The sequence below is a fragment of the Adiantum capillus-veneris genome, chromosome 19 (genome assembly GCF_014529385.1).
Source record: "Adiantum capillus-veneris isolate H3 chromosome 19, ASM1452938v2, whole genome shotgun sequence".
NCBI lineage: Eukaryota > Viridiplantae > Streptophyta > Polypodiopsida > Polypodiales > Pteridaceae > Adiantum > Adiantum capillus-veneris.
In genome coordinates this window covers 150,419,934-150,441,195 of record NC_140949.1, presented here as the reverse complement: position 1 = coordinate 150,441,195, position 21,262 = coordinate 150,419,934, and the positions used below count along the sequence as shown (strand labels likewise).

The window sequence follows — 21,262 nt, the reverse complement described above, 5'->3', positions numbered from 1 at the left end:
TGGCGGCTCTTTCATGAGCAATCCCCCCCACCGGCCATTACCTCTACAGAGACTTGGGACCAGTACGCATCATCTTTGTACACAGTTTCTGGACAGCCGCCCCTCCCCAACCCCCCCGATCCATGCCCACACACGTGCTTTTTTCACTGCTAAGATGGTGAGGAAGGCCATTGACATGATGAGGACTGGGAGAGCATATGATCATGATGGCTTAGTGGCTGAGCATTTCATACATGCCAGAGATCTACTAGCAGAGCTTCTAGCAGTTATGTTTAATCGTGCCATGTGTGAGGGCTTACCTGATACTTGGAGCCTTTCTACGATTGTACCCATCTTCAAGTCAGGAGACCCTATGGAGCCTGGGAATTATTACACTATCATGATTGGACACACATTGGCACGATTGTACGCATCCATTCTTGAGCAACAGCTGAGTAGATGGGCAGAGAGGGAAGGGATACGTGCAGCTGGGCATGCAGGTTTCAGGAGAGGCTTTTCTACTCTTGACCATATCTTGACACTCAGAGCCATCATTGAGGAGGGCAGATCACATGGGAGACGGATCTATTGTAGCTTTGTGGACTTCCGCAAAGCATTTGACACAGTACCCAGAGCTAGCTTGATGCGCAGATTACATGAGATGGGAGTACCCACAGAGCTCATTTGGGGGATCATGGCATTGTACAAGTCAGTAGTGGGACATGTACGCACCCCAGAGGGCTTGTCCGCACCGGTTCACTCCACTATTGGTGTGAAACAAGGCTGCCCGCTCTCTCCTACTCTATTTGGTATGTATGTGGCTGAGGTTGCTGACTACATTGAGAGAGATGGTGATAGAGGTGCACAGCTGGCAGGGACATGGATTCCACTATTGCTCTATGCTGATGATATTGTGTTGATCTCCGACTCTCGAGAGGGGATGCAACGTCACTTGGAAGTTGGATGCTCTACATAGATTTGCCCACGAAAGTGGTTTGTCTGTCAACCTTGGTAAAACCAAGGTCATGGTATTTAATACCACCCCACAGTGGATCAGGAGGTCAGCGCCCGCATTCACATACGGCCAGGAGACAGTGGAGTACACAGATGCTTACACTTACCTTGGAGTGGTTTTTAGTGGACCAGCATTTTCACTGAGGAGAGCAGCAGAGACTAGATTGACCAGAGCCCATGCAGCATTGGGCAGATTGGAGAGGATGTGTTCACAGGTTCAGTTTCAAGAGCCTCGGACGAAGCTCTGGCTATTTGACACTTTAGTGGCGTCTGCATTGCTCTATGGAGCTGAGATATGGGGGCCTTCATTGGATCATCACGGGAGGACAGGTCGCACTGATGGGTGGGGGGACATGGAGAAGCCTTTGGTCTCTATGATCTCACGGCTCATTAGAGCCAAGGCTTCAGTACCACGTGCCATTATCTAAGCAGAGCTTGCTGCCCCCCCACTAGTAGTCGAGGCGCTTACTAGATCTGTCTTCTTCATACACCACATGTGGGAGCTTCCCAGAGACAGATATGCCCGCCTTGCACTCGAGTCCTCTCGATAGTTAGCCATGCAGGGAGATACAGCATGCTGGTATGGTGAAATGACATCATGGTTTCAGGCGCATGGGTTCAGCATAGACAGATTGCCCCGCTTCCAGTACTCATTAGAGGCACCCTCTCTGACTCTTACACAGTCCAAGATCACCAAGCTCATCCGACAAGACCTGGCTCAGCTAGACATCAGGAAGACATGGATACAACCAGCGCAGGAGCTGGGCACGAAAATGGCTTTCTACAGAGAGCATCTTCTCCAGCTTACAGAGGACGGTTTTGTGGCGAGGCCCAGATACATGGACACTCACTTGTCTCATGGGATACGATGTGCTATTGGCCAGATACGCACATCTTCACACCAACTGCGGATCGAGACTGGGAGATACAATGGAGTACCAGCAGAGGCCAGGACATGCCCCCTGTGTGGCATGGAGCCAGAGACAGAGTTGCACTACACATGCCACTGCCCCGTCTACTACCAGATACGAGGCCGCTTCCACTGCTTGTTCAGAGAAGGCTTTGGACCACTCTCCAGAGTCATGCAGTACGAGGATCAGAGATGCTTGGGTTTGTTTCTACTCGAGCTGCGCCGACACAGAGAGAGAGAGAGCTTGATGAGAGGAGAGGCTAGCCAATCTCAGAGACACATCACAGACTTCTTTAGAGCAGACACTGGACACCCGGAGGAGCCACTACCACAGCAGAGCCCGTCGCCTCACACCAGAGGCACACTGATCGACCGGGCGACCGAGCTGGGGAGATCCAGACGCCCACGACTGCGGAGGACTACACAGAATCGACGAAGGCTGCATCAGAGGCTTCGGATCACTTTGGCCCGACATGTACGACGCCCGGTCAGACTACTGACCATGGAGGAGATTGATGAGATCCGCCAGCGACCGATGCAGGATCTCTTGTGATTTACCTACCCCAGCTAGCTGCTCTCCCCCGTTCACACCTAGCAGTCCAGGATTCCATAGTATATTTGTTTTGTTATTTTGTCATGTCATATTGTCATTGTCATTTTGTTACTCTAACTTTGTATCAGATCCACCACATTGTAACTTTTTGGTCTCATAGGTCACTTTGGCCTTTTGAAGACGTTAATATAACATTTCATTTCTCTCTCTCTCTCTCTCTCTCTCTCTCTCTCTCTCTCTCTCTCTCTCTCTCTCTCTCTCTCTCTCTCTCTCTCTCTCTCTCTCCTGCACACGCGCACTCTCACATGGTATTAGAGCTGCCAGCGTTTTCTGCAGATCTGCCAGCGTTTTGCAAAAGCCAGGCAAGCGATGGAACTTGGAGAGTTTTCATCGTGAAGGACCTTCTCCACCAGCGTTTTTTGCTCCTACACCTAGCGATCACTTCCTTCCTGCCAGCGCTACACTTCTGGGACATTCCCGTCGCCGGAAAACCCTCTGCTCCACCTCCGTTTTCAGCCAGATCTGAATTTTTAAAAAGCCAGATCTGCATCTTCAGGACAGCAGGGTAGCGTTTTTGCAACGGAGGGGAGAGCGCTTGGCCCACATGGATCTTGCCTTTCGACACCCGGCTTGGCATCCGGTGCCTTGCCAGCCCGTATCCTCTTCAATCCTTCAGATTTCAGCCATAAACACCTGCTGTTTTCTCTGTTTTCAGCCCACCTGGGGCCATGACTTTGATTCCCTACACCCTCTGCACCGCTCCGGACCCTGCCGGGAGCACGGGAGCGTACAAGCACGCTGAAAATCGCTGGACAGCAGCGTTTTCATCACCTCGAAGTTGCGTTTTTGGCTGGACAGCAGCCACATGGCTTGTGTTTTTCATAGAGGATGAAGTTACCTCCTGCCAGGACACCATCCGGTGGTGGTCCATGTGGTCTCTCACTGTGACTGCTGCAGTACACGGTAGCTTTTACATTGTCTTGATCATCTACGAGCGTACGATCCTTGGGAGATCCATTCATTCCAGCCATCATTCGGCGGTTGCGCACTCCAGGACACACCTATGCACTCATCAGAGGAGTTCACACGAGATATGGCCATGCTCATGGCATATGGGATTCCGACATTCCCAGAGAAGACGCCACCATCTTGGGTGGACAAACACTTAGCACTTGACCTTGACACGTCAGATAACTTGCTTACACAGAGCAACTACATCATAGCAGCTAAAATACGCGTATCTCATTAATAATACACGACATCCCGTATTGAAACGTACAATACGTCTCATAACGTTTTCTATTCTAACGTTTTTTTGCTCAAAACGTATGTCTTTTTCTAGTTGATCAATTGTGTTTTAGAGCTTCATGGTTCTTGTTTATGTATGCTATGGTTAAATATTGAACAGTCATTGAGGAGGTCCATGAACCGCTTCATTTGTTCTTATTAAAGTACCATATCTAAAAAAGTTGACGTATTTTATTTTTGATTCTCAAAAATACGTCTAGTACGCGTATTGCACACCGCATATTAAACGTCCTGTCCCGTACCGTAGCTACTATGAACTACATGAACTTAGAGAGAGGATCTTGGATCTCTTCTTGGACAGGTTCATTGCTTGGATCTACACACTGGAGTGGGATATCCCCTCCGGAGAGTCGGAGATCAACACAATATCATCAGCATATAACAATAGTGCAATCCATGTCCCTGCCAACTGTGCACCTCTATCACTCTCAATGTAGTCAGAAACCTCATCCACATACATACCAAATAGAGTAGGAGAGAGCGGGCAACCCTGCTTCACCCCAATAGTGGAGTGAACCGTTGTAGATAAGCCCTCTGAGGTGCGTACATGCCCCACTACTGACCTGTAGAATGCCATGACCCCTCAAATGAGCTCTGTGGGTACTCCTATCTCTTGTAGTCTGCGCATCAATCTAGCTCTGGGTACTGTGTCAAATGCTTTGCGGAAGTCCACAAAGCTACAATAGATCCGTCTCCGATGTGATATGCCCTCCTCAATGATGGCTCTGAGTGTCAAGATACGGTCAAGAGTAGAAGAACCTCTCCTAAACCCTGCCTGCCTAGCTGCGCGTATCCTCTCTCTCTCTCTCTGCCCATCTGCTCAGATGCTGCTCAAGAATGGATGCGTACAATCGTGCCAATGTGTGTCCGATCATGATAATGCGATAATTCCCAGGCTCCATCCTGACTTGAAGATAGGTACAATGGTAGATAGGCTCCAAGTATCAGGCAAGCCCTAACACATGGCACGGTTAAACATAATTGCTAGAGACTCTGCTAGTAGATCTCTGGCATGCATCAAGTGCTCAGCCACTAAGCCATCATGATCATATGATCTCCCAGTCCTCATCCTGTCAATGGCCTTGCTCACCATCTCAGCGGTGGAAAAAGCACATGTGTGGGGACATGGATCGGGGGGGTCGGGAAGGGGCGGCTGTCTAGAAACTGTGTACAGAGATGACACATACTAGCCCCAGGCCTCTATAGAGGTGATGGCAGTGGGGGGGGGGGGGGGGGTGTTCATGAAAGAGCCGCCATGCCTCACAAGAGTTCTGCCTCAAGAATAGCTGGTATAGGTTCTGCTCTAGGCGAGCCAAAAATGCCCTCTACTCCGCCGCACTAGGCGCCGGAAGTCAATATGTGACTATCTGTGAGTGATGTCCCCCAAAAGCACCCTCCTATGAAGTCTAGCTCTAGTCTAGTGGCATTTCTCATAATACCAGCTTTGTTGAGGCATGCTCCCAAAAGCGTCTCTGCTCAAGCTGGGTGTGTGGGTATGCCTCTGCTGCTGCATCATGTAATGTCTGTGTCGGTATAGTAGTAAGCTCCTCCAAAGGTCGTCGTGGCTCTTCTGTACACAAGCGTCTGTAGATCCCATCTATGTATACACAGTCTGTCTCCCGCGTGAAAGTGTAGCGAGTAGGGGTTGCTGCCTGTGGCTTGTGTGCTACACTGAACTGGAAAGAGATGGTCAGCGACACAAGAGCATGATCCACTGCCACACCAATAGGTCTGGGTCCAACCGTGAGATCCTGGATACTAGATATGAGACTCGGCTGTGCCATGACATAATCCACTGTGCTGGCTCCATGTCTGTGTGGAAAGCATGTAAAACCCCCCGCATCGGGAAATCTCTGTAGGCCATTCAAGATGACTAATCCATGTGCAATCCCCATGTCTATCAAGTGTTGTCCATACTTAGTATGTTCCCCATCCTGTGATAGTCTGGATAGGCCCGTCTTTGCAACATCCAGCTCTCTCAGCATCTCTTAAGTATCATAAAAAACTATCTGATGATGGGCAGTCCTAGCATTGAAGTCCCCTAAAATGATGATGTCACCATCTCTAGAGAACTCCCAGATGTCATCATCCAAAATAGAAAAGGGGGACTGTCCTCTGGGTGGTGCATACACTGACGTACTCGGGGGAAAGTAGCAAATAGCAATGTAAAGATATTTGTCTGTCTCTGCTCTTAGTCTCACCCACATGTACCTAGCTTGCTCATCCCTACGAGCTATATGTATCAATGGTTGCAACTCCTCCCTGAATAACACTGCCACTCCTCCTGAGCCCCGCCCTCTGTGCTTTGATCGTGTCTCCTGTCTACTGGCGGTCTCCCGTCTGTATCCACTAATGTGAGGCATAGTCTGCCCAAAGGCCTAATGTGTCTCAGAGTAAAAGATGATGTCTCTCCCACTAAAATTTTCCTCAAAAGCACCCACATCAAGACGCATAGATCCATTACGATTCCAGGTAGCAACTTTGAGTGTGGTCCCATAGGTCTCACACCGTCATGCGGTGCGTGGCTCCAATATCACCACTCTTCCATCTCGGTAAAAAGGAATCTTCCCTTTTTTCCTTGCTGCTCTAATCTCTGGCATTACCTCGTGCATATGAGCGATCGGTGAGAGGGTAAGATCATCCCTAAGAAAGATGCCCGCTTTCTTAAGAGTTGGTCTCTTCTTCAAAAAGTCCTCCTTCGCTTCCATGGAGGAAAAACGAAGGATGAGTGCCCGTTCTTTCGAGGTTTCCCCCTTGCTCTCATTTTTCTTGTTGTCCACTCTCCATGCTCTTGAGTGCATCGGCTCATGAACCCCCCATCAAAGCCATGAATTCTTTTACCTCTTCGTCCACATTATCTTTGTCTTTAAGGCCGCAAATTCTCACATGTAGAGAGCGCACACGCCTTCTTTGCTACTCTTCTAGTGTCAGGTTAATTATGGTGGGTGTGGACGTTGTTGTTTCCTTGCTTTTCCCTTTCTTGGCAACCTCAATCCATTTCTCGGCCTCATCTGCCTTCTGTTGAGTCTTTGTAATAACGTCCACCCAAGAGGTCGTCATTTCTTTGTGCTGCTCTTCCCCCTCTTTGATGGCTCGTGTTCTTTGATGGTGTTGAGCTCTTTTATTACTGAAGGTTGCAATTCTCCTTCAAGTGTATTTCATGATCATGCCTCAGCAAGCTCCCTCTTGAGTGACGCAATCTCTTCGTCTTGGGCAGTTACATGATCTCCCAGTGCAATGATCTTGCTTTCTTAGGCCAGAACGCAATCTTCGAGCAGTTTTATTGTACCTAATAGGTGGCGGTTGATCTTGTTAATGGTCTCCACCATTTCTTCTTTTCACTTTTGGACTGCGTCCTCTAAGGGGTCGGACTTGTCATTCTGCTTCCTCATGGTGTGTGTGTGTGTGTGTGTGAGAGAGAAATGAAATGAAATGTTATATTAACGTCTTCAGAAGGCCAGAATGACCTATGAGACCAGAAAGTTACAATGTGGTGGATCTGATACAAAGTCAGAGTAACAAAAATGACAATGACAAAATAAAAAGACGGAATAAAATGCTATGGAATCTGAAATAGCTAGGTGTGATCTACGCAGATAGGTGGGATAGCTAAATCATAGATCACAAAAGATCCACCTACGTGGGATAGCTAAATCACAAATCACAATAGATCCAGCATCGGTCGCTGGCGGATCTCATCAATCTCCTCCATGGTCAATAGCCTCACCGGGCGTTGTGCATGTTGGGCCAAAGTGATCTGAATCCTCTGATGCAACCTCCATCGATGCTGTGTAGTCCTCCGCAGTCGTGGGCGTCTGGATCTCCCTAGCTCGGTCGCTCAGTGTGCCTCCGGTGCGAGGCGGTGAGCTCTCCTGTGGTAGTAGCTCCTCCGGGTGTCCAGTGTCTGCTCTAAAGAAGTCTGTGATCCGTCTCTGAGATTGGCTGGCCTCTCCTCTCATCAGGCTCTCTTTGTGTCTGCGCAGCTCGAGCAAAAACAGAACCAAGAATCTCTGATCCTCGTACCGCATGACTCTGGAGAGTGGTCCGAAGCCCTCTCTGAACAAGCAGTGGAATCAGCCGCGTATCTCGTAGTAGACGGGGCAGTGGCATGTGTAGTGCAACTCTGTCTCAGGCTCCAGGTCACATAGGAGGCATGTCTTGGCCTCTGCTAGTACTCTGCTATATCTCCCAGTCTTGATCCGCAGTTGGTGTGAAGATATGCGTATCTAGCCAATAGCACACCGTATCCCATGAGACAAGTGGGTGTCCATGTATCTAGGTCTCGTCACAAAACCGTCCTCCGTAAGCTGGAGAAGATGCTCTGTAGAAATCCATCTTCGTGCCCACCTCCTGTGCTGGCTCTATCCATGTCCTCCTGATGTCTAGCTGAGTCAGGTCCTAGCGGATGAGCCTGGTGATCTCGGACTGTGTGAGAGTCAGAGAGGGTGCATCTAGTGAGTACTAGAAGGGGGGCAGTGTGTCTATGCTGAACCCATGCGCATGAAACCATGATGTCATCTCCCCATACCAGCATGCTGTATCTCCCTGCATGGCTAATTGTCGAGAGGACTCAAGTGCAAGGCGGGCATATCTGTTTTTGGGAAGTTCCCAAATGCGGTGTATGAAGGAGACAGATCTGGTGAGCGCCTCCCACTAGCAAGGGGGCAGCTAGCTCTGCTCGTATAATGGCACGTGGTACTGAAGCCTTGGCTCTAATGAGCCGTGAGATCATGGAGACTAGTGGCTTCTCCATGTCCCCCCATCCATCAGTGCGACCTGTCCTCCCATGATGGTCCAATGAAGGTCCCCAAATCTCAGCTCCATAGAGCAATGCAAAAGCCACCAGGGTGTCAGAGAGCCAGAGCTTCGTCCAAGGCTCCTGAAACTGAACATGTGAACACATCCTCTCCAATCTACCCAATGCTGCATGGGCTCTGGTCAATCTAGTCTCTGCTGCTCTTCTCAATGAGAATGCTGGTCCTCTAAAAACCACTCCAAGGTAGGCAGTCTTTCCATAATTCTCCATCCATCGTACATGTCGACCAATTGCTAGACCAGGTCCCCATATATGTGCCCCATACAATAACGTGGATATCACCAATGTACAAACAACCATAGCTTAGCACAAGACTCTTCAAATTGTACCTATGAGCACTTCTGCTCAAAGCATGCAAGGGCTACATATCCTCGTGTCTACCTCGAGCCTCCAATTCTCTTGTAGAGAAAAGGGTCCTCTAAAAGCGACTCCCAGGTATGTGTAGTGCTCTATGTACTCCACAATTTCCAAACCACATACGAATACTGGTGCTGATGCCCTTGGGCATCAATGCTCACCCACAATGTTCTGGTGTCAAATATCATCACCTTGTTGCCAAGGTTCACAATTGAAATGTCTATCCTTTGCATAGCTACGTAATGCATCCAACTATATTTCTAAAGCCTCTGGCAAGTCAGCAATGAGAGAAATACAAAGCAACAAGGGTATCCAAGTGCCTAATACTTATGCAGGTCTATCTCCCTCTCTCAATATCTTATGATACCTCATTGATATGCCTTATCAATATGGTATTAATGAGGTATCATATTATAAACAAACCAATTTAGGAAGGAGACAGCAGGCATCCCTACTTCACTCCAATACAGAGAGGGCATCCCTGCTTCAATCCAACTATGGAGTGAACTATCTTTCTGATAGGCCCCCTCGTGTATGCACTTTAGGAGGGAGAGACTTCATTAAATGTTTATTTATATCAGGAGAAGCCCTAAAGACCTATGAGACCTAAAAATTGCATCGTCTAATACAAAAGATCATAAGGTTAAAAAGGCTAAAATAACTGTGGTAATGCTGTGGCCAATTCACTTCAAGATAATGACATGCTCTACATATTCTTTATGGGTTTTCCACACTTTGAGGTTCTGCACCAACTATGCAGCCTGGTGTCACTACTAGTTTGTAAAAATACTCACACGTGCACACATGCCACAGATGTGTACCAATGTGTTTAGCATTAATGAATGTTAAGTTTGAAACTTTATAACTGCTGCAAGTAATCAATGCGGTCTGCAGACGCCAAAAAGGGACAAATATATGGTGTCTGCAAAACCAGAAGATAAATTTGGCAAGGAAATGACTAAATTAAGATCACAGGGCACCAGAATTACCACAAATGCCTTCTGGAGCTCCCCATATCTCGGAACTGCACCTTGGACAGAGAAAAATTTGCAGTCTCCCATCACTTGCGCCATGGGTAATACATCAAACACAAACTTTTGCAACGAACTCTTCACGATTAAACCTCATTCATGGCATTGTGTACAAATTTGGGTAGCATGATTGCCATTTCGGGAATGAGATTCCTGTATAGCAGACCTCTGTCCACTACTTGGAGAAAGCTACGCATAGTATATACTAAGTCGTTGATAGAAATCGAGCTACTTCATCTGAAAACCTTGAATGGGAGCCTCGATCTAGTTCCTCTGAGTTTGAACTCATTCACTGCGTATATCAAGACGGAAGACAAATATTGATTGCAGACAACGCAAGACAGCGTCTGTGAAGCTTATGTGATGAGCTTAGCGATGGGGTAGCGCAGTGAGCTATCGTGGGCTTTGAAGGAGTTTAAATTGGACTGCTGACGACGCGATCCTTCCTGCAAGAAGGACCGCGTTAGATAAGAGGTAGGAGTGGATAAAGGCCTTATGTCTGCGGGAGTCATGACTGTTTTGAAATGTTTCTCAATTGGTGGCTCCTTTCTCCTCCACGTAGGCAACGTGCTTATTAAGCACAGCGCTTTAGACTTGTTAGAGAGCCTTCCCAGGCCACATACTTCACTGAGATAGGCACAAACAAGGCGTCGTGTAGGACGATTGGCATTGCCGGCTGAATATCTGTATTGTTGACAAGACAACGGAGTTTTCTCCATCCAACTACTCCCTCTTATAGGCCTCTTATCCCATCTTTAGGAGTTGATAAACAACATGGCTAGCCAACCTTGTTTAGGGGTTTTGTCTCCTTTGGTTCTACCTTTGTTTTGACAGCCTTTTTTTTTATGTTCTTTTTCCTCTGTCTAACTGGGCTAAGCATACAGCCACACAAACGTGGTTTGCTTACTCAAGAGAAATTGTGAAGTCCACGGGCAAAGAAGCTGATGAAATGACGGTGAGAATCCATATTGACTGTAATTAAAGCTTACACTTTGAATATGACTTTTTTTTTTTCGACACACCATAGGGCCCATAGGGGGAGGTGCTTATCCCTATATAGTTATTTATAGAAGTGAACTACCACCATTTGGCATGTGACATCTTAGGGGGGACACACACACACACACACACACACACACACACACACACGGGGGGGGGAGAGAGAGAGTTCATGCCGACCCTTGAGGCATCTTTTGTGGATGATTCCAAATATTATACAGAGACAATCCTAAACTAGTGAACATCTATACAAAGTGGGTCAAGAGTTATACAAAGTAGCCTCCAGCTCATATTGAGGCTTAGGTGTCCCTCTATCAGGAGCAATACAAAGCAGTCCCAAGCTCGTACTGAGCCTTTCCTTCCAAGTAGGTGTTGGTGTAATCTTTTCTAAAGCACCTCTACCTTGCCTAGTAATTCTTCAACTTTCTCTTTCCTTGGATTTTCCTTAAGTACTCATGAACCACCTCTGCAATGATGTCCCTTGTTTCTGTTTCTTGTTTAGTAACCTCCGCATCATGTTCCTCTACTTCTTGTACTTCACTTCCTTTCTCAATGAAACCATGTGTTTCTGCATCTTTTACTAGAGTAATGAAATCATGGTCCACTGTAGATGCTTGCACTTTACCTGCTATTGTCCCCTGTCCTTGAGGAAGCACCTGAGTATTCCTTACAATACTTTTTGCTCTCAATTCTGGCACCTCGAATTCTAAGTCCTCAAACCTTCTTTGAAGCAACAAGCATTCAACATTTGCCTCTGAGAGCTAGCATGTACCAACCATCAAGATCTAAATCATATTTAGGCATATCTCTCAATTTGCCTTCCAGCCCCTTGCAAGCTTGCATTGTACTGAGCAAAATATTGTTCTTTGGTTGAATATTAGGATAATCAAATTTCCACTTTTTTATTTGCTCAGCCAAGCAAGAAGACATTGGTGTCACGATACTTTTGGAACATATGAATGGAAGTGTTTACACATCTGATTGACACTCTTTTCCTACATGGCCCTGCAAAACACTTCATTGGCTTTTTTGCACGTGATATGTATTGCGTTCCGTATCAGAAGCAAAAGAAAGTTTGACCTATTAGTCACAACAACTGGCTGCAAGCTGCATGCTTTGGCTATCGATTGATGAAGCCATGGTACTTTTGTTTGCGACTCTTCTTTCTGCAATAACAACCACATCTTAAGTTGGATTGGCAAGAGACATCTCTCAAAAGGCCTTAATGTCGATTTTAGAGAGATGATTGGAATTGACATTTTGTACCTCAATGATTGTACTTGGTTGTCAAGTATTTTGGCGTGTATATTTCCATGGTTGTAAATCTACAAAGCTCCTTTCTGCTTTGGAAGGTGTTGTTCTATATTACCATCTACTTACATGTGGGATTCTCTCTCTCTCTCTCTCTCTCTCTCTCTCTCTCTCTCTCTCTCTCTCTCTCTCTCTCTCTCTCTCTCTCTCTCTCTCTCTCTCTCTCTCTCTATTTGGCTTATTGTCTCCCACTGACATTATCTGTTACAATTTTGGAACTATAGTTTCCATGCCCATGTGCAAGTTAGATTGTAGCTTCCATGCCTACTTTGACTATATATGGCTAACTTTTGGAATCCTATGTTCAAGGTGGAGAATGACAGTTCAAAAAATTTAGATAAGGAAGATAAGAAAAGGTTTTCTTTTTTGTTATTTGAGAAATAGAATTATTTCAAAGTATACTGCATAGGTAAATTAAAAAGAACTCATGTTAGAGATTTCTATCGATAGAATAGACCTGCATGTATGACGTCAAAAGATTGACAAAATCACAAAACTTAACTTACCTCAAATTGAGTCGACTCAAGAAATAGAGCAGCTTGTCAAGTCACCGGAGCAGTTCTGAACTTTGTAGAAATATATGTGGAGGAACTTTGAATGGCTCTTCAGGGTGCACGACAATGCAAAGACTTGTTTTTTTTTACTTCAATTTTTGGCTCTGCTCCCTTGCTTGATGACCAGGTTGGGACAATGGTACATCATGAGTTTGATGAAGACTTTTTTGAAGGAAGGGAAGAGCACCATGAGAAAAAAATCACTCCGAAGCACATAAACCTAAAACGCCATTATTTGAGAAACGGTAGGTACTTGTATACTTGTTTTGTATCTAGAACGTCCACATAGCAGGTACGAGCATCATCAAGGTGGGATGCTACTTTATGCTTGTCGCTTTTGCAAAAAAAGAGAATGCGATGCTTGCTTCTTAACAAGGGCCTTTTGTGTTTAGCTCGAGAACTGCAATTTTGGTTATCTAATATCGAAGTGGTTGTGCTGGAGGCCCGATACTATTACTTGTTTTACAAATTTCTCAAGGCTTTTGAGTGCTCATCTCAATTCCTCAGCGGCCGTCTTAGTTTTTAGTGGCAGTCTATATAAGTACATGAGCATCACTGAGTATTTGTTGCTTTGAAAGCATGATTTTTGGCCAAGCAAGGGATTATTAGGATTTATGGTTTGCCGTCTTTTTTAGATGAGTGTTATTTCTTATAGAAAGTAGCACAGCATCGTGATCTGACCAATAGATTGGAATATTGTGCAAAACAATATTGACTAGGGGTTCACTGGTCCAAATGTGATCAAGTAAAGTTTTATTTGTTGTTGTGAAAAGTGTGTTTGCGATGTGAAGCCCATGTTTTCCCATCATTTTTTGTAAGTGCAGCTGCGGTCGAGATTGTGTGAGCTTGTCGATGTTGAAGTCACCAATAATAACAAGCATGTTTTGGCTATTTTGCATCTCTATAACTTTTTCTAGGTCATCTAAGAATGGTTGAATATTGTCACTTGTTCGAAACCGATATAATGCAATTAAATGTAGAGGCCTAGAGTTGCTCATGTACCATATAAATTCAATTATATCATAGTATATTGATGTATGAGTTTTTGATGAGGTAATATTCAACAAAGAGTCGTATAAAATGGTTTTGTTATGTTTGCTCTATGTTGAGATTGCTATAAATTTTTTTTCAAAGCCTATTGATGGTGCAAAATATGTGTTTACTTCTTGAACGCAAGCGATATCAGTCATATCAATAAGTGGATGAAACTTTAAGTCCTCAATATGTTTTGGTAGTGATCTGAGATTTAATGTGAAGATGTTGATGGTGTTTGCATCTCTACAGCTGAAATATGGGACTGAAAATTCCCACGGGGATGTTGAAATAAATCTAGCATGCTCCTCTCTTACAAAGTCATCGACTGAAGTTTGACTATTCTAAACAATCTAATAAAAATAAGTTTTCTTTCGTTCGAACTCGAGAAAGTGCAGTATACGTCAAACCATTTTGGTACACTTAGCAGGCAAGAATGTCATCGAATGGAACGAAAGTCCTTGAGAACGGTGTATCGTTCATGCAAAAGCTTGTTGAATTGGAAACTGAGTTCTGTATGTTTGTTTGCTCGCATTATTAGTTACCTGGAATTCTTTTGTTATTGGGAATATCCATGTGGGCTTTATGTCTGATCCATATAATACTTTGTGTTTTAGGCGTGTTTCTTGTCCTGTTCTTTTATTGAAAGAATCAATCCACATGATTTTCTTGTTATTGCAAGTAGTTATGGTTTGAAAGTAGCCATCGGCTCCATTCACAAGTCCATCGTTTATGCATAGCTAAACCAACATGAGAGGTTTGATCTTTAGGACTGTTTGTAAGCCAACTGTTTTGTTCGTGTTATTTAAAGTTAGAATCTGATATAATTAGGGGATCGTAGTTAGCTTTCAGTATGTATGTTGGCCCTTTCATGGCTTCAAAAACATTACTATTGTGTCTAGCTGTGTTTTTTTGGGTGTAGAATAGATGAGGCGTGTATGTGTCGAAGAAGTTTTGCTTCAAGCAGCTACTGTTCAAAGCTTGAATATCACTGTCTGTTTGTTCATTTTTTTGAATTCGGTTTAGCATGTCGATGAAACTAGTATCGTTCTGGCGCATTACTTGTGTTAATTCATACTGCTTGAAGTATGTTTGCCAAATGTTTTTATTAAGAGAATCAATATTTGCAAAAATCGACTTGTCTCTTACTGGAGGTAGTTGATAAACATCTCCAAAGCATAGTATATGTAAACCTCCAAATGGTAGATGATGTATATGCTTAATGGCTTGCAACCGTTTGTTAATTTATGAAAACATACGTGTTCCTACCAATGATATCTCATCTACAATGACCACTTTCAGCTCATTGTACATTTTTGACAGGATGTCTAGTTGCGCATCCGGGATTTGCAGTAATGTTCTTTGATTTTTGGTATATGCAAAGCTGAATGTATTATTGTCCCATCAACATTGTATGCTGCTTTTCCTGTATAAACCAGCTTCAAGATCTTTGGTTTCAGTGGGTCGCTCAATTTATCAGAGTTAAGCAATAGCTTTTAAGAGAACTATTTTAACGGTTCCAGGTCCTCCAGTTAAGAAAGTGAAGAGTTGTTCTTGTGGGTCATGCTGTATTTTGTACAGGACGTCATCGAAAAAAGCTCGTTGTCGTATGTTTAAGTTCCTTATTTGTTCGTACTGCTCGTTTGTTTCTAAAATTATATTGGATTTTGAATTGTATTGGAATTTATGGGCGTTGTTTGGTCCTTAATTGTACAAAATCAAGATCCATGCTGTACGAATCAATTTCTATTGCATCTGTGACGCTGATGTCGTTCCTGTTAATTTCTTCATGGTCATCTGAGCTGTCTTCAACTATGTCAGGAGCTAGGTAATCAATGTTGTACCATTGTTCGCTAATTGTGTCATTTTTTTTTTTGTAGTTATACTTTTCGTAGTTATCTTTGACCTGGTTTGTTTCTATTTCAAATGCGTCTCTCCAGTTTGAGCATTTTTGTAGAAGATCTTCTTCGCTTCCTTGAAAAGGTACATGTAAGAGGAGCATTTCTCTGTAGAAGTTCTTGGGGTCGCGTTTTCTATTATATTTAATTGATCTAATGACATTTGGTGTTTTTCGCTTTGTGAAGTTCTTGATGTAATTATATTCAACAACAATGTCAGCCACCGTACAATCTTCTAAACGTGAAGGCCTTCTTTTTATACTTTTCTATAAATGGTTCCCTCATAATGTCCACAAAATCGTCCGGCAGAGCCTCCAACTCATGCCTATGTTTTAAGATGAACACGCAGTCTTGCAGAGGTGTTGTGTTGATGAACTGAAATTGTCGTGAAGCATGCAAGAGAGGCAAAGAAAGTATTAAATATACTGCTTGTTGAGCAGACATTTGTTGTGTATTCAATAACGCTAATCCTAATTGCTTGATACGCAAAGCTATGCTTGAGTTGCTCAGCCTTGCATGTTTGGCTCTTTAGCAATAGGCTTTATAGTCATTGGCTCATGCCCCGATGCTTGCGAGCTATTAGATTTAGGCTCAACAGACACTTTTTCTCCTTGAATCATTAAGTTGTCCTCCAATTGGATCGCATTATTGATGATTGCTTCCCAAGTGGTGATACCTTTAATGACTAGGCCATTGTAGATATCCTCATGTCGTAGTTCCCTAATGAATCTATTGAGCAATTGTTTATTGTTGAAGCACTCTTTTGGATTACAAGAAGAATTCAAATGCTTCAAGCAACTAATAAAGTCTCTCATCGACTCTCCTTCCTCTCGTTGGGCTTTCTGGAGCTGAGATGCTACACCCCAAAGTACCCCCTCTTGTATGTACTCTTTCAAGAACAGTCTCCTAAGAGTGGGGTAAATCGTTTTCTCTTTCATTCTTAGGGTTCTATACCAATCCCCAGCCTTTCCACTTAAGGTCAGACTTAAAGTATTACTCTTATGCAGGTCATTGTGTTCTCCTAGGGAATTGCATATTTGTTCAAATACTTCGATATGTTTTCTCACATCCTCGTCTCCACTAAATTTTTGTGTGAGCTTGGCTATTTGTACTACCTTTCTTCTAGACTCTCTATCAGGCCTGCTATGCATATTTTCAGCAGTGGATTGACCAGTAGCTTGAGAAAACATTGCCAAGTCACCTAAGTGAGCAGGTATAGTGGGGACAGGTGCTCTCGAGACTGCGTGTGGAATGGGGGTTAGCACCAGGCTTGGCGTATAGGCAACCCTTGGGTCCCAAGTTGGGTACAATATAGTGCCATGTGGTGCTTTACTAACAAATGAGGTCCATGGTGTGTTTTTGGTCATGCCCATCACTGGGGTAGGCATGGTAGCCGTGGTGTCATCAAGAGAAAGATGAGCTAAACTTGGAAAGGTAAAGCTATCACTTGTGGGCTCAGATTGTACTGAGACCCCTGGTGAAACAACACATGGAGGATCCATCTTGCTTACCAAGGGAGTCTCCATTTGCGATAAATTTGGTTGCCTAGCCTTCCCTATATCCAAGAATCTCATGAGATCCGTTGAAGGCATGTGGATCCCCTTGTTCTGCCTCTCTAGGTCAATAACCTATGGATGACCTCACAAAATCTTTGTTGTTGCTCCTCTATGCTAGTAGCACCCGATGTGGATTGTAGGACATCTAACCAACCCACGTGATAGGTGTGACCCATGTATAGGTTGTCGAAAGTCTCCTTTTGTAGTTCATACTCCCAGTTTTCATTTAGAAATGCTCCATCTAAGATTGAGGTGCTAGGGGTATTCTTTAAACTAGATGCAATGTGGCTCTCTATGGGTTGACCCTTAGTGGTTGCTAATTCAAGAGCACTCGATTGCTCACCTAGCATGGATGTTGGCATAGGGGCCTTTGCTTTTAACTCTCTTCATAGCTCTGCCTTGTGTTGGCTCTCGGTTTCCTTTTCCCTTGCTGCAAGGATATATCGTTCAACCTCTTGCACTTCAGCAAGGCTTCTACCATCAGGTAATATAACCTCAGAGGGGAATAACTCTCAAGAGTCAGGTGGTGCAGTGAAAATGGAGTATTCACATGCACACTCTCTTGGAGCATGGGGTCTACGTTGGTCATGAATGGTGAATTCACTTCCCCACCCCCCTCATTTACATCATTAGCTCCATGTTCGGATCGACTGGCTTTACTAAAAGTCTCCTTCAAGAGGCTAAGCACACTCGGCCCAAACCGTGGGCCCATGGCATGCTGTATTGGCTTGAACTATCAAGATTAGGCATCTGGTAACCTTCCATGACGTCGTAGTCAGAGGAAGAATCACTAGATGCAACATGTGGGTCCTGAGTAGTACTACCTTGGGTTCTCGTTGAGGGCCTAGAGCCTAATGTGGAGGAATAATGAGTGCCCGCGTAAATGAAGACACTCTCTATGTGTTCGTCCTCTAGCACACGACCAGAGTGTAGGTGCATATGACCTCAACACTCTAGAAGTGTTGGTGAGTGCCCGTGAAGGCCGCTCACCTAGTTTTTTAGGTATTTACAATCCAAATTTTTTATTATTTTAGGTCCATTTTTTAACCAAGCCATGGAATATGGCGTGTGATAGCTCAAAACGAGCGTTTTGGCTAGACAGACGTTCCGTGCTTTACAACTCCCGATTCGGTTATGTATAGCCCTCGAAATCCTAAAACTAGTCTTTTTCTAGGTGGAAAGAGGGCCAGAATTAGTAAGTCCAAAGGGTGAGTGTGAAAGGGATGGTGGAGGACTTGAGGAACTTGTCCCACATGCCCTCCCTTCACTCGAGGTCCTAGTCTTTATATATAAAGTAGTGTGTATAGTATATCATAAGACTAAGGGCTTGGGCTTGGGCTTGGGGGAAGATCCCGATCCCTTCCTTTTAAAGTGATATTTTTTTTAAATTTCTTTTTTTTGTCGAGTTTTTTTAAAGTCCCAGATATTTTGAGCATTTTTTGTATTTTTTATGAAAAAATTAAAATTAATTTTTTTTTCAAAAAAAACTTTTTCTGAGGATAATGTTGCCGCGTGGGCGGCGAGCTCACGTGCACACTCAAAAGCTCCTAACAACTCTGTCTAACCTCCTTGCAGCTAACACAACTAATTACCCCTAATTACCTCTGCTCACACACTGTCTAACATAGAACTGCACACTCACAAACAGTCAACTCTACTTCTCATTGTCTACACTATTGTTCACAATCTACACTAACTAACATAGGAAAACTGCTCACTCACAGAGTACTCAATCTACTCGCAGAGCACATTACAAATCTTAGAAAATCTAACAGAAACCTTGCACATTTCAACAGTAACAGATTCTAACAAACCTGTTAAACCTGTGCATTACAGCCACTTAGCATATCTACACAAACTCAGATAAAAGTATGAAAGCATATGGAAGAAAGTCTTCGAGAGGTAGCACTGAGTGCTCCTCAAGCTTAATGCAAGGCAATCCCCAACAGCGGCACCAAAAATGTGCGCTTTGTTGTACATGTCGAAGGCTGGGAACTTGCCTGTGCATTGTGTGCGAGCCTTGAAGGCTGCAAGCACATAACTAGACAGTCCTAGCAAGCTCAAAGAAACAATGGTGTGTCACTCACCGCTCAATGCTTCCATCATGAAGGATCCTGTGCTACAAAGAAGAAGGAGCTGCCATCGATGCCGCTGCAATGCTCGATGACTCTCTCTCTCTCTCTCTCTCTCTCTCTCTCTCTCTCTCTAGCATACACACACACACATACACACATGATCACAGAAACGAGAAGGAGATAGAGATAGAGCAAGAGCACTTCTTAGCTTACACGTCAGAGAATGAGGATTTTTAGGTCAAATGGACCTTTTATAAGAGCTTGACCCATTCACACATAGGTGCCCACAGTGGCCGGTCGTTGCAAAACTACTGTAAAAATAAGATAAGTGGTGCACCTTTCATCGGCGATCACCTACACACCTATTGGACCGACAAGCCCAATCCATGACCCAATTAAATAAATAATAAGATGTCCATCGAAGGTGATAAGGTGTTTGTGTGTCCATGAGGGTTAACAAGATGGAAGATTTAGGGGAGCTTCTCACAAAGCTATCAGATGCATGCAAAATCAAGGACCAGCGGTTGACTGAAGTAACTAGCATTTGACTGAAGTAACCGACAAACTTTTGAGCACTACTCAGCTAGTACAAAAGCTCCAAGTGAAATTAAATGTAGCAAATGCTTCATTGTAATACTCGCAGCAGCGAATCAATGACCAAGCGACATTCCTAAAGCGGATCAGGGAAAACCCAATCAAAGCTTCACTCAAGGGGACAAATGAAGTCTACAAGACTTTGGAAAAGAGAAACAAGGACGTGGAACTTGAGTTGAAGCTGGAATAGACACAAAGACGGGGCCTTGCCTTAATGCGAGTACAAAGAGAAGAGCAGTTGCTCAAGGAGATAGAGGATTTAAAGCGAGCCAACTAGTTGTTGAGAGAAGGGCATATGGAAGCTCAAGAGGAGGCAGGTACCTCTGAACAACCAAATATAGACATAGCATCAGTCTCCTTTGCAGATATGGAAACACAGTGAACAGAAGAGAAAACAGGAGACTTTGAATTCCAAGTACCAAACACCGAAGAGGAACAAGTGCCAATGGTCCAGCTTTCTAAAGTTGAAGAAGATGCACTTAAAGAACAGATAGTTCATGAAGTGGATGCTATATGGAAGGCGGCAATGGATACCTTCACTCATCATGTAACACAGCTCACTCCCAACCAAATCAATGCTCAATGGCATCAATAGTCGCTCCCCTACCCTTTGATAAAGGTGGAGCTACTGCAAGTCAAAAAAAGACTTTACAAGGATATGCAAGAAGAGAGATCAGATGCTCTCCAGTCCAAATGGAGAAAGAATTGGTTTAACAAAAATTCAAGGTATCTCATTTTGTTTACAAGAGCTCCTGCAACAATCCAGAAAGACGCGACATGCTATCCTGTACCAAGGATAAGGAAATGGTAGGCACATGAAGCATTAAAGAAGAAAAGACTGACCTGGCTCAATTACCCGAAACTGCCAGCTCTAGAGCAAGGACCAGCAAATGAGGAATACATGGTGAAAACCCTGACGTGTGCCATGAACTTCTTCAAGAGCCTCCTTGATCTCTCATGTGCAATGCTATATAAAATCTGCAGAATGCTGCTCACATGCATTCAAGTTTTTTATGAGCCTGAGCAAGCAGGAGCCCCATGGATGTCATTTTTGGAAGGTAACAAAGGCTCGTGCTATTATTTGAGTGGACAACCTTCAGAAGAAGTCCTCTACGACTTCTATGCCAGATGTATGTTCTTGCCATCCAGCAATATGTTGGCATTTGAAGAGGCTTTTTACACAGGATTCTTCACATGGCGGACAAAGATTTTCGGGCCAGTTATCAGCAATCTGACAACAAGGTTTGTTGGATATTCAGCCATCGAACTTAAAAA

The 21,262-nt window shown here is 44.3% G+C and overlaps 1 protein-coding gene across 1 annotated transcript in view; it reads right to left on the bottom strand.

Annotated features, from left to right (window-relative positions):
* Positions 1–10,488, bottom strand: part of KEA3 (K+ efflux antiporter 3) — a 54,951-nt gene extending 44,463 nt beyond the window's left edge. The window contains exon 1 of the mRNA XM_086491436.1: positions 9,927–10,488. Within this exon, the coding sequence (XP_086347562.1) occupies positions 9,927–10,010 (84 nt within the window). The 5' untranslated portion in view covers positions 10,011–10,488. The remainder of the gene's footprint in view (positions 1–9,926) is intronic.
* Between the last annotated feature and the right edge of the window lie 10,774 nt (positions 10,489–21,262).